The sequence below is a fragment of the Chelon labrosus genome (genome assembly GCF_963514085.1).
Source record: "Chelon labrosus genome assembly, chromosome: 23".
NCBI classification, from domain to species: domain Eukaryota; kingdom Metazoa; phylum Chordata; class Actinopteri; order Mugiliformes; family Mugilidae; genus Chelon; species Chelon labrosus.
Genome location: NC_140356.1, coordinates 10,934,537 through 10,948,276, shown reverse-complemented (window position 1 = coordinate 10,948,276; position 13,740 = coordinate 10,934,537). Strand labels below are relative to the sequence as shown.

Genomic DNA, 13,740 nt, shown 5'->3' with positions numbered 1-13,740 from the left:
CATACCTATAGCTATTAATGTAGAACAAAGTATTCTCAGCCTCGGGGTCCCATAAAAATTTATAACAGACTTTATAACTTCTTTTGGGTCGACAAGAAATGCTTATACTGCACTAACACATGTTTTAAATCTCAGCAAATTGGTATACAAGCATAATAAATGAACAAAAAACTCACTCAAATATATCACTGTGCAAGCATCTGGCGAAACACATAATTACTCAAGAACAAACACACCTGCTGTGAAAAAAAGACACACACAAGCACACATACGGTGAGCGGGTTTGTGGGTAGAAGCGGGATATTTGCTGCTTTCTCTGTTGGAGGCAGGAGATAACAAGTTGACCATATTTAAGACATCTGGAGAACAGGAGATGTGGCTCACTGGGGGACACGAAGAGACAAATGCATAAAGAGAAAGACGGGGAAAAGGGAAAAGAAAGATGGCCCTTCTGTCCACGGAGTGAGGCGAAGGAATGATGTGGCACCAACACACGGGGAGAGGTAGCTGGGGAGAGGATGTACCCTGTGGTTAGGGCTTTACAATAAGCAGAGAGAGGCAGAAGGACGCACACATGCACATTCACACAACACACACACAACCTTTCGCATTCCTGCAGGGTGCGGTAGAAGCTGTCTGGAGCCGGCATCCTCTGCATGGTAGCATGACCTATTTCAAAACAATACTTCCCCCGGTCGGTGATGGTTAAGAATCCCTCTCTCCTATTCTTTCTTGATTTATCTCTCGCATTGTTATTCTGTGTCTCACCGTCCCTCTCTCATCGGAACGTTCCCTTTCAATTGTTATCTCTCCCTCTTTGCATTTTTTTTCCCCTATTATTCCTTTTTTTTCTGCCCACTGTGACTCATGGCCCTGTTGAGTATTCAGAGGAGTGTGAGGAACACGATGTGAGCAATGGGAAGGAATGAAAGGACAGACCTTACGAGGGGGAGGGGGAGTAGAAATAATGGAATAGAAGCATGTGAGAAGAGGACTAAACTAATGTAAGAACACGAACGGGACACAGAAGTAAGGGAGGAAAGCAATTAGGGTATGACAGAAGGTCAGCATTTCTGTGTAATCAAACAACGTCAAGTAATTCTAAATTCACGGTACTAAGAGAGCATAGAAAGTATTAACCCTTGGGAGTATTTCTTAAATATTTCACGCGGCTCACTTTCAGTAACACAAGAAGTTCTCAGTTGGTACATCCTGAACCAGAGAACAAAAACACATAAATAAATAAAAAGGACAAAAAAGGGCAATTTCAGTTGTGTGAGGCAACAGTGCACAGCTGTGGAGAAAACTAAACTCCAGAAACGGAAAAGATGAGATGTCTGAAACCACCAGACCATAACTGGTCACAAAAAAAAAAAAAGGGTAACGGTCATTGACCAGGCGTCAGTAGAAGGATATTAACAATGCAAAAACTTAACAAAAAGAAAGACTTTTTTTTTTTATTTGCCGCATTTACACAAAGTCTCACATCAGCCAAGGTGCTGGCACACACACACTATTGTGTTTTATTCGAAAGAGACATATTATGGATAACTTCTTTATCAGCCTTGAACGCAATTACAGTACGTGTCTCTAGCGAGCTATAGACTGACATCATGAGTAAAGACCATCCTTTTGTTTCCAAAATAGCATGTGTGAATGGCTCGACCCAGGTTTTCAGTTCGTGGAGACATCGTAAGTGGAGAAGACAGCTATCGGCTAATTTATATGTTAGTGGCTGAACTGCGTGTTCGTTACAAGCCGTATTGGTTCGCTAGTCTCGTCTTTGCTGCGGTAACCATGACACAGAGTAAAGCAGCATGTTTGGAGCAGACCTAAAAGCAAGGACAAAGTGAATGATCGAAGTGGTATTTTGAGCTAAAACTTGAAATCTACATTCTAGGGACATGTGAGACTTTAATTAGCCTGTTAAAAAATAAGTACAATAGGGGGCGTTTTGATTTGTGAACAGCAGGAGCAGGGGATTATGCCACCAACCCTGCAGTGGAGCCTTTTACATGAACATTCATAGCGGCCAAAGATGACCAACAACCTACATTGATTAACTCTGAGCAGACTCCATCTGCAAACGTAGACCTTGAAATGTGGCTGAAATGTTTGGAAAGATACTAGCAATCTGACCTGCAATTAAAGATTTTCTTTTCTCCAGGCACAGGTTTAAAACGCTCCCACAGAGATGCTTTCTCTCGCAGCTACTCTAAAATGAAGCACACCTGGTCATCACATAGTGAGCATCGCAGCTGCAGCCTCATCTCAACCTCAGTCCCATTCACGATCCAAGATTGATTATGAGCTTGATTATTGTGTTTCATTACAGCGCAGCGTTAATTATACACAAATTCATTTGAACCCGTATGCTACTACTAATATTGAAGAATGATTAGGCTGAGCATGATGGCCATTCATTTGATGGCTAAGTTAATCATAACGTGAGCCGTGGTGTCATCTAATCTCCAGCTATCTTCAGTTTAGCTCCATTCCCCTCCCCTCTTGCTGAAACCAAACCTATGCCCTTGGTAGAGCTCTCCTCATTAAAGCCCCATCAGCCAGTCACATCATTACCTGTTTACTCCTCTCTCTCCTCCCTCTCTTCTGCTCTCTCCGTTAGCCAGCCAGCTGCCACACACTCCAGAGGATATTCCAATTAGAAACAACATACAAAGACACGCAAATGTGCACTGGTGGATATTCCAATTAAATACAACACACCAGACAAACGCACTCAAAACTCGCCAAATCGCTGGTGGACACTCTAATTAGCTTAGCAAACATGGCATGGACGCTGTTTAGCCCCTCCAGTAAGGCAGCCGGCATGTCAGGTAACATGTCAGCGCACATGCATGCACACACAGATATAGCCGCACTATAAATAACAACAACTAGCTGCAGCCACACACATGTGTAGACACACCTTAAAGGTGTCACGACACATCAGCAACCGTAGAAGGTCACTAAATATCCACGAGGTCATGGGTTCACACACAGCAGCTTAAAGGTTAGAGGAGCTACCGGTAGTTATAACATGACCTGGAGGAAGCCTCTGTCTGACAATTCTCCTTATTATGTTGTAACTGTGATGCTCATCTGATTCTAGGTGACACAAACAAACAAGATAGCGGGAAAAACAGAAGAAAAAAACAGACTCATTTAAAACTTCTCGCATCAGTAACAACCCCAAAACTCTCTGGCTTCTTGTTGAAAACACAGCGAAACATCCAGCAGGAGTACGATTTCCCTGATGTGTGATTAGACGGGATCACTTTGATGTCAGCTTTTTGCCATGCGACGGAGGCTGGCACCCGCCTTGAAAAGGAAAATGGGCTGAGACGCGGGGAAAGGGAGAAATGAAAATTGCCTGACTGACACTCCAAAAAATATGGAGAGATTATACGAGTCAAGTCCCTTTTTATTTGGGAAGGGAAGACTTGAACGTTCAGCTGACGCATAGGTGTGTTTTGTATGTAGGAGAAAATGACACAGTTGAAGTGACATCTCATTTTAAGCGTCATGATATGTTTCATAAACAGCTTTAGGTTTATAATTTATATATCTATTGTGCATGCATGGATATTAAACCCTATTTGAGACCTGCGATATAAATAGTGCTATTTACCTGTTAACAGCCACGCCTGTGCGTCTGTTTACCCCTCATCTATCTATAGTATGTACACTTTCACTTTAAACGTGTTTAGCATCGTGATGCGCAAACCGTGACATCTGCAATCAATGACCTGCCATGAATCTCAATGAGACCATGAAGTGTTTATAGTTAAAACCAGAGAAGCAACACTTCCAGGAAATGGAATCAATAAACCGGTGCACTAAACACAGCGCTTCACATGTTTGTGTGGGCTTATGAATCTGCTTAGCTCTATTGGTGCATATGCCTCCTAAACCTTTTTCTTTCTAAACTGATAAGATTAAAGATGCGACGTTCTTATAGGCTGCCACAGTGTCACTCAGTGTCTTGAACACACACGATCCCTGACCTCCATGTCATATGTCCACCGAGAATTAACTACAGGTAGGGGTAATCAGCTTTGCAGTACCACCCTCTAAAAGCTTGGACCGTGGAATCTAGTCTGTCTGCCAGACAGAAAATCCTCTTGTACTCACGAGGGATTGTCAGGAGATTTTGGACACTAAGCCTAAAGTAGGGCTACAACTATAAAACACATCTCTGTCTCTCAGCGCCAAGAGATCTAGTTTTGATCTCTCAAAAATTTTGCAAGCGGTGAATGAAAACATGCTTTTTACTGCAGTATGTTTCACTCAAATAAGAGTATTAGCTAAGGGGACGCTGAAAGAAAACACAATCGCTTTTCCACAAGCCTGTGAATTGTTACCTTATTAAAAATATATCACACAAATGTACATAGTGCATTACTCAAAATTATTTAGATCCATTGCACCCTTCTCTATGGAATTATATTATGCACAAATATACACAGCATGGACTAATGAAAACCACAAATTTGCAGTGCTGTCATCATGTAGAAGTCCCAAGGAAAATCAGTTTATATCCAAACCTGTCTTATACAAGGGAAAGCAAACAGATGGACAATCCTAAACACAGAAGTATAGGCAACTACTTGCGTACTCACCCTTTCTGCAGACTGTGACGTGCCAAAGAAGATGGGTATGAACGCCAGCCAGATGATACAGGTGGTGTACATGGTAAATCCGATGGGCTTGGCTTCGTTGAAGGTCTCGGGCACGCCTCGCGTCTTGATGGCGTAAACTGTGCACGTCACCATCAGCAGGATGGAGTAACCCAGGGAGCAGATGAGAGACAGGTCCGAGATGTCACACTTGAGGACCCCGCGCGCCGACATCGGGTCCTGGGTGCGCTGCTCGCCGTAGTCCACTACGGTGTGGGGAGGATCCACGGCAAACCACACGAAGACACCCAAGAGCTGAACCGAGATCAGGGAGAAGGTAATGACGAGCTGGGAGGCGGGAGAGATGAACCTGCATAGAAGAGGTGTATCAATATGAGGACGAGGTGCAGCAACTTCAAGTGGGAAAACCAATGCTAGGAAATGTAGACGCATGGAAATATTGTTTGCATTTTATTGCGTGCCACTGCTTCATGATTGTATTTGTACATGCAGTGTTCTATAATTGAGTCTAGCCAGAAAAGTCTTTTAAAAATACATTTTAAACCCCCAAAATCCCAGTCCACTAAGCTAAAAACAAAGCAGTTTTTTAGTGGTAACTAATAGGTTGAGAAAAGTCTCCAATTCAACAGCAGCAATATATTAGATTCTTACAAATTCAGCTACACACACTCCAAGAAACCCACACAAGGAGCTAGAGAGAGATTGGGGAAAAGGTAATGAGTTCTGAAGTAAGGCAGAAAGTGAGAGGCAGTGAGAAGCAGTTGCTGTAAAAGAGAGGAGAGAGGGAATTTGATGATCATCTAGAACGCCGGAGAGATCAAAACCAGGGGCAAATAATATATATATATATAAAAATGTATTTTCATTCGCAGTGCTTTGAAAAAAAACACCTACTCCTTCAGTAGACTGAAAGGTGGAAGTTGGAAGGCCAACACACCAGCTGATCATCTAGATGTGAGGGAGTTTTCCTTGCCACTGTCGCCTTCATGCCTGCTCTGGGTGTTTCAGGCCGGATGTTGTAAAGCGTCTTGAGACAATTTATATCATTATAGACGCTATATAAATAAAACTGAATTGAAATTGAACCTGAACACGCTTAAATCCTGCATTAACATTTTATCCACTTAACTGGTGCTCTCTCCCAGAGTCACTCACATCGAGTGCAAACAGTACAACAGGTGAGTAAGAGTTTGTGAGCCCCATAAATAATTTATAAAAGATAAATGATGAGTAATGACTGCGTGTAGCGTAATAAGGAGGAAACTGAAGCTGACTCATACGCTGGAGAGCACGAAAAAAGCCACACTTAAGCTGGGCTTAGATTACAGAGGTTTAAAAATCCTACTCTACGCGTGTGTGATGCAACCTTGAAATCAGGATGCATCACATACTTAAGGAGAAACTCTACTCTAATCCCAAACTTGCACACATAACAAGATTTGAAAGCTATACCACAACACAGACTCTAGGATCATATTTAGATTATTGTGCCAGATCAGGATGCATTCAGTGCACTACCCTATGTGATCAAACAGGGAAGGAGATGTAAACATATGCTGGAAATCTACTGGTCTATACTGCAGTATAAGGTAGGGCTGGTTTGCTAACTGCAAATTAAACCAAAAGAGGAAAAGGAAGAGCGTGCGATGTGACTTGGATGAGAGAATGGTTGCGTAGGCTTGGTCAACACACGATGTTTGCAGCCAGCACTTGAGGTAAGATTATAATTGTCAACTTGATATCTACCCACAGAACACACTTTAACCCAAAGGGCTGGAGTGTTTACCACTGCTTGACAGCAACATCAGCCGGTCTGTGTCTTTGTAGACTTTCTCTCATTGGTTATTGGGAAAGTACTGACGTTACCCAGATTTAAAATGTGTTTGATATGAATGGGGGCAAACCCCAATGACTTTGTGAGCAGTATGAAAGATTTAGGAGCGGATCTACAAATCCGCACATTAATAGATAATCAAGGCAAGCCTCCAAACCGAGTGAGGTTTGATTGCCAGTGTGGTGAATTAGGAGATAAATCAGCCTTAAACTCCTGTAGACTGAGCATACACACAAAGGCACATTGTAAAAGAGAGTGTTTTTGGTTTGTCTTTTACCTGGGCGCTGTTACCGACTTCTTCCCCTGTTCAAAAATACGGTGTATCCTGTTGGTCTTGGTGAGCAGCGCGGCGTAGCTGAAACACATCCCCAAGCCTAAGAAAATCCTCCTGAAGGAACACACACCCACATCCGGCGTCGCAATCATCAGGAAGGTGATGGCATAGCACAGGAAGATTCCCGTCAGCAGCACGTAGCTCATCTCCCGCCCCGATGCCCGCACGATGGGCGTGTCGTTGTACCGAACGAACGTGACGATGACGAAAGAGGTGGCGATGATCCCCAGCATGGAGATGAAGACGGGGACGACGGCCCACGGGGAGTGCCACTCCAGCTTGATGATCGGTATAGGAACACACCCGGTGCGGTTGGCATCAGGTCGCATCTCATACGGACACAGCTCACAGGTAAATTCTGAAGCCTGTGGAGAGAGAGAGAGAGTTTTGATAATGTGGCAGTAGTTAACATTTAGTCATTGCTTAGATCAGACTTGATGGAAGACCTTTTAGCCTTATACTAATCTCATTTCCTTCTTTCTCATTAAATCCATTATAGAGTATGGGCCTAAACACTACTAGCCAAGCGTAGAGAGGTGTTTAAGCTAATATCTAGCCAAGAGGAGCTGTCAATTTCTTGATTAGTTCTTTTCACTTAAGACTTTGTAAAGAGGATTACTAATAATTAGTTGTGCTTTTGACAGCTCGGCATCCTTAAAGCTGTTTGGAAACTTTTACATTATAGCACAGATGGAGTCAACAATAAAAAGTCAGGACTTTGAAAAAGAATTAAAGTAAAATCCAGACTGGGGTAGCTACATCTACATGTGAAGTTACATGAGAATACCATTTTATAAGCATTTGAACATTTGCTCTACAGTCACATTTGTTTTTGTCTTGCTTCTATACTAGTTTCCATCCTGCAAGAATCTCAAATCTACAGTTACTTGTCAACAGATTATTGATTTTTACAGCAAACGCATGTATCTGCAAGATGAGCATCGATCGCTCGCTGCGACAAGAATCAGCTGCTGCAGTTATGACTGATATTTTCTTTTTTCCCTTTATTGCTTCCCGAGCAATGGAAATCTTTGCACATACACTCGCTCGCTCACAGATTTTCCTAACTTAATAAGGAGGATGATGGGCTGCCAAATTGTCCCAGACGATGATATAATTAACATGGGGGATGTATCTTTATAATGTGTGATCAGACCATTTCCCTCACCTCAAATTACATACTTCCATTTGCTTTAATGGCATCTGTGGGGTTCTTCTTGCATATATAAATTTAAAATGGGCCACCTAAGTGCCCCGCTTTCTTTTTTGATTGCCTGAAATGAGCTGAAACAAAAAAAAACCACACCGGAACTGTATTATAGTGCGAGAAGACTAAATGCACGGACTAAAGCTTGGGTTATACTCCATGTCTCCATGGAGCCAACCCTGTAGGGGGCTACACCACATTGCAAACACGTATTATAGATGAATTACTGTTAAAGCCTTTCAACAAATGGGGGTTTATTTGTAAAGCCGGGGCAGGAAGTTTGAAGATTAGACATTTGGCCAAAAGGTTAGGCTTCAAGCTTCAGCAGGATCTCCTATCTTTTAAACAATTGAGAGCTACAGTGGAAACACGCCAGCGCAAAAAAAAAATCAAATCATACAAAATCCAATGACCCTTGGCTGGCAGAATGTAAAGACTGAAAAAGCAGTTTCAGCAGTACAAGTCTTATAATAATTCACTGAATAATTCATGATAGAATGACAAAGGTATGATAGAAAGTCTCTTGTATCAATTTTGGATGAAGAAATCCAAACAACCTAAGAGTCTATTTAGATAACTCCTGCCAGCTGATTAATTTTCTGCAAAGCTTCACAGCGTAGTAATATGAAAATCTCTATGAAGTGAACTGGATTTATTGTTTACCACTCAATGAGTTCGCGGAGCATATATCACAGAATAGATCAAACTGGTGACGACTCTTACCTGGTAGTGGTATCCCTCACAGCGCTCACAGTGCCAGCAGCAGGGAACACCTTTCACTACTTTCTTCCTCTCGCCTGTACGACAAGGGATGCTGCATACGGAGGCTGGGAGAGATGGATCACCTGTCCTCCAACGCATGGCCTCCACCTGGAGAGGAGAGGAGAGGAGAGGATTTCAGTGCTCATTTGTGCACTGAAAGAGCAAAATAAAACTTCTCATCTTCTCTCGGGATATTATTCAGCACCAAGATTGTCAGCCATCTGCTGAAGCTGACATTATTGTTGTGTTAACAGTCCTTTAACACTCAGTTTCCTCTGTACCTGCAGAAAGTGTATCTTTAGGGCATCTTGGAGAGCAATTAACAGAAGCGGAACCTCGGATCGTTTTCCTGACTGCTGCCAGGCACAAAACTAACACCAGCTAGTCTGGAAGCTAGCAATCAGACCATAATCAGATCTGGCACAAACAGGCCATCTGTATTTCTTTCAGTTTGTGTGTCTCTTTGTGTGTGTGTGTGTGCATGTGTTCTTCCATGGGTGCATTTGTTTGTTACTGTTTGCGTCACGCCGGCACTACAGTAAATCCCTGAGCTTTCTGTAGGCCTGGTTCGTGTGAGTTTGTAATTTGTATTTATGTACGTGAGGTTTTGTAATAAAGTCTGTCATTACACCAAGTCCCTGAAGTTCATTTATTGCTGAGGGGGCAGAATAAAATGGATCATTTCTGTCTTAAACAGGAAGTAGCGCCAGAGGTACCCATCCAACCAAAACGAGTTGGGAGGAATAACGCATCAGGGATCAGGACAGCGCACTGGATTTGATCACTCGCACACAAACAGAACTTAAACTCCACAGCTAGACTGCTGACAGTTCACAATTATCTATAAGGAGGAAAAATAGTTTATTGAGAATGTTTTTCTCATTATTTATTCATCACCTCAGCTTAATCTTTACATACACACAGCCATAAATTACGTACTACCTAAAACAACACAGGCCCAGTCGTGAACTTCATTAATTACTTAACGGCACAGTTATAATTGGATTTTGCTTAAAGGTCCAGTGTGCAGGATGGATTTATTAGAAGACATGAATAGGATATTTTAGAATGAGCCCGTCTATATCTACAAAACGAGCGTGCCTTCTTCCAGAGAGTCCGCCGAAAGGTGGAGCGAGGGTGGAGGTGAGGCAGACGGGTGGCTCCCAGAAACCCGAGGCAATTATGCATAACTTTGAGCATTGATATAATTAAAATGGGTAAGTTATATCAAAATTAACTCCAGTACAGTTGTCTTAAGAGCAATTAGCTATGTCGAGGGATCTTTTTAGTGCATTATACTGTCAGCGTGTTTATTCCTGTTGTAAAGTTAGACATTTTAACATGGAGGTTAAAGGAGACTGACTAGCTTGGAGCCCGCCTCAAGTGGACATTCATGGAACTGCAGTTTCACGCACTTCCATGTTACATATCTGGCCCCTTTAGTTGCTTCCTGGTTGTGCCACCATGTTTATAGAGTAGGATAGAACAGGTACACCAAATACTATTATATATAATTTAATGTTTTTGGTGGTTGCTGTAGTTTCTTGTTTGGAAGTGGATGCAATCTCCAACCTCCTTTGTAGCTCGATGCTACAAAATCCGACACAGAGGTCTCATAAACTGAAACGCTTTATGTCTGTTCACACATTTATCATGAATCTCACCTGCCTACCACGTACTCCTCTTGTTACGCAAAGCTTCCTGTCGTTCAAACTGTTTGATCATTAAAACTTCCACCTGCTGCTGTCACAATCTTTCCCTCAGTGCCTTCAAACCCAACTGGATTGTTAAACAAATTAAATACATCTGTTAATTTGTCAACTGCCAAAGTGCCCAATCATGTGTGCCTCAACTGTGTATGTATTACTGCAGTCTCTCTCTCTCTCTCTCTCTCTCTCTCTCTCTCACACACACACACACACACACACACACACACAGTCAGCCAGGCCGTCCATCAGCCAGAAAGCATTTTGTGTCTATTAGTCTTCTCTCATCTGTCATCTGGCCTTTCTAATGAAGTCCTGGGTGGATTTATAACACCAAGCACTCCAGCGCGCTGAAGGAGTTTATGAGCATGCATGTGAGTCTAACTCAGCAACTGACAAACTGAGACAAAGCCAATGGGATTTCAGCTCGCTTGTGCATGAAATTACGTGTTCAGTGTGGATGGAAGTGTGTGTATCCTCCGGTTTCTGTAGTTCACAGGTTATGTATATTCTGTAGGTGTGTATGACCTTGTGTGGGTTGGCGTGAGCATGTCTTCTGCACAAGACATTGTATCCTGAACAGAAGAATAGATCCACACTTTCTTGTAACTGACTTTGGCTCCTGAACAAAAGTAATAACTCAAATAAATCCAGAACAGTAACACGGGATTTTGAATTCATGGCAAGCTGCTCAGTGAAGTTGAACTTTCATTCTTCCAAGGTATTTGATCTATAATGTCTCAGAGGCTTCAATAAACCACTCAAATCAAACATAGTTTGGATCATTGTAAAGACATTTCAACAAGTGGGGAAACTCATATGCAGGAATATATGTTTAGTGAAATAGCATTAAATGACTAACAATCATTTCCCTTTAAAAATATTTTGGTTCTTTTTTATTTTTTAGCTGGATTTCACCACTTTTCACCTCGCTTTTTAATCTTGTTCATTTCATAATTCTTGTTTTGACTTCACCGCACGCAATGGGGTATAATTGCCACTATTGTGCAACTGTCAGCTCGTGCTCTGTGTGCCGATCCAGTGTGTGTATTCGTGCGGCAATCTCACTTTGAGGTGTAATTTATTGGTCCAGGAGCCGATGACTCTGTACTCGGCAGTAGATCTGTTGGTGATCTGGTACTGGAAGATGTCGTATCTTCCCGGAGCGTCTCCATTCTCATTGAAAACCACAGGTGTACCGGCACTTCCTGGAACAGAAACAGACATTGAAAGAGACTGTAATTTACTGTGATGCTGTTACGTTGAGATTTGTTGTCAAGTGGCTCAGTTTTTTTTTTTTTTTTATAGCTCAGGACAGGAATGACGGTAACTCCTGAAAAGCAAAAGAGTATAAAAGGGAAGAGGCATTTTGTTGCTGAAGGTTTGATGAACAGAATTACTCCCCAGCAGATGTATTTCTTCACCAGCTTGTAGTTTACATCCACGTCTGTCCAGACTCACACAGTGAAGTATTTTACATTTTGGATATAACCGGTCACCACTTCATCATTTTATGCTATTATTGTGTCATATTTATCTTATAAATCCTTGAGTGTTTGCCAAAAACATGTTTTGTGATCACTTTTTACCACTGAGTTCTGATCATATGATTGTCCATGTGAACATTTGTGCAAAATTTGAGTTTACATTTACTCAAGGGTTTCCTGAGATGTTGCATTCACATGAAAGGAAAGAACAGACAACACAAAGACGTAATGCCTCAGAGAAATAGCTGTCATAGAGAAGATGTTCAGGAAAAGCACATTTTCTTTAAAAGAAGAAGGCTGCTTGTAAAACTAAGCAGCATTAATGTACTGTCACAGATTTTAGGTAGAAATGAAACGTAAAATTAGACCAGCGTCAGTTGCAGAAATTAGCAAATTTACACTTAAGAATATTTTCAGTGTTATGATTATCAGTTGATTATCACCTACTTTGAGCTGTGATAGCAACGACATCGTCACCTTTAGTCTTTAGTCTGAGCTGTACTGTACCTGAATGTGTCCGCGTGTGCTGTAGAGTGGTGCGATCAAATACGTGCACGCCTGGATAAGTTTATGTGTCCTCTAAGATTCGGCTTTCTCACCACCAATAAGGCTTAACACAAACCTTTTATCCTTCACTCTTTCGCTCGCTCTCTCTCTCTTACTCGCCCTGTTTCTTTTATGTAGCGATACAATCGAATCAAATCGCTGAATCTGGCACGGCATAAAGGAAATCCAAATACAGTGTACATGTGGAGAAAGCACGGCATTATGTAAATTATATACTATAAGTCAATGATATGGTGGAATGACGAGGACATATAGAAAGAGGAGTTACCTGTTAGAGGCACAGAGGCCGGAAATTAAAGTATGGTTTTTGTTTTTTGTTTTTTAAAAGGAGATTTTTTGTAAAGGAAAAATGCATGAGATAAAAACAGAAGCAAAATTGAACAGAGAGACACAAGGAAGAGAAAGACAGATAAAATGAGTAGGCTGAGTAGACAAACAACTGCATAACATGACAGAGAGAAAACCTATCAAGCAGAGAGAAAGGAGAAAGGGAGGGTGAAAGCAAGGAGAACAGAAACAAAGAAGTGAAAGCTCTCTCTCTCTGTGAGCAGAAATAATGAGATTTACACATAATGGAGAAAAGAAAGAGAGAAAGCGGGAGAGAGTAAGCAGGAATGAGTAGGAGCCAAATTGACACAGTGCAAGAAAGATGAATGGAGGAAGACTGAATCGATATAGAGACAAAAGTAGATGTCTCAACTTCTCATTGATGCCACAAACTATGAATAAGATCCTTGACTGCAAGAACTAGTACATGTCCTACTTTATGTGTTACGACTCACTTTAACTCTTTCATACACGAGAACACATCCATTCACAGTCGTGTACATTACTAAACACGTGAATTATGCTGGTGAAGTTATTTCCCTGGTGGAAAACTGGCCTAGGCTACATGAAATCAGAAGTTTTTGACAACTCGCTACACACGATACTCCATTATATTCATTTCAATGCTTACCCACCACTATACACCAATCAGCCACAACATTATGACAGGAGAAGTAAATAACATCGACCATCTTGTGACAATCCAGTGTTTTGCTGGGAAACCTTTTGGACCTGGCATTCATGTGGATGTTACTTAGACATGTACCACCCACCTAGACCAGACCAGGCACCCCCCACCCCATAGCAATGACACTCATTGATGGCAGCAGCCACCCCCAGCAGGATGCAGCCTGACACAGGCACACACAAACAAAA

General features: G+C 41.9%; 1 protein-coding gene across 2 annotated transcripts in view; it reads right to left on the bottom strand.

The window, feature by feature from the left end:
* The window catches only part of grm8a (glutamate receptor, metabotropic 8a), a 132,275-nt gene that overhangs the window by 17,198 nt on the left and 101,337 nt on the right, over window positions 1-13,740 (bottom strand). For both annotated transcript variants that reach the window (XM_084573554.1, XM_084573555.1), the window contains exons 6-9: window positions 11,552-11,691; window positions 8,739-8,885; window positions 6,752-7,173; window positions 4,623-4,989 (exon numbers count right to left, since the gene is read on the bottom strand). In XM_084573554.1, the coding sequence (XP_084429680.1) occupies window positions 4,623-4,989; window positions 6,752-7,173; window positions 8,739-8,885; window positions 11,552-11,691 (1,076 nt within the window). The remainder of the gene's footprint in view (window positions 1-4,622; window positions 4,990-6,751; window positions 7,174-8,738; window positions 8,886-11,551; window positions 11,692-13,740) is intronic.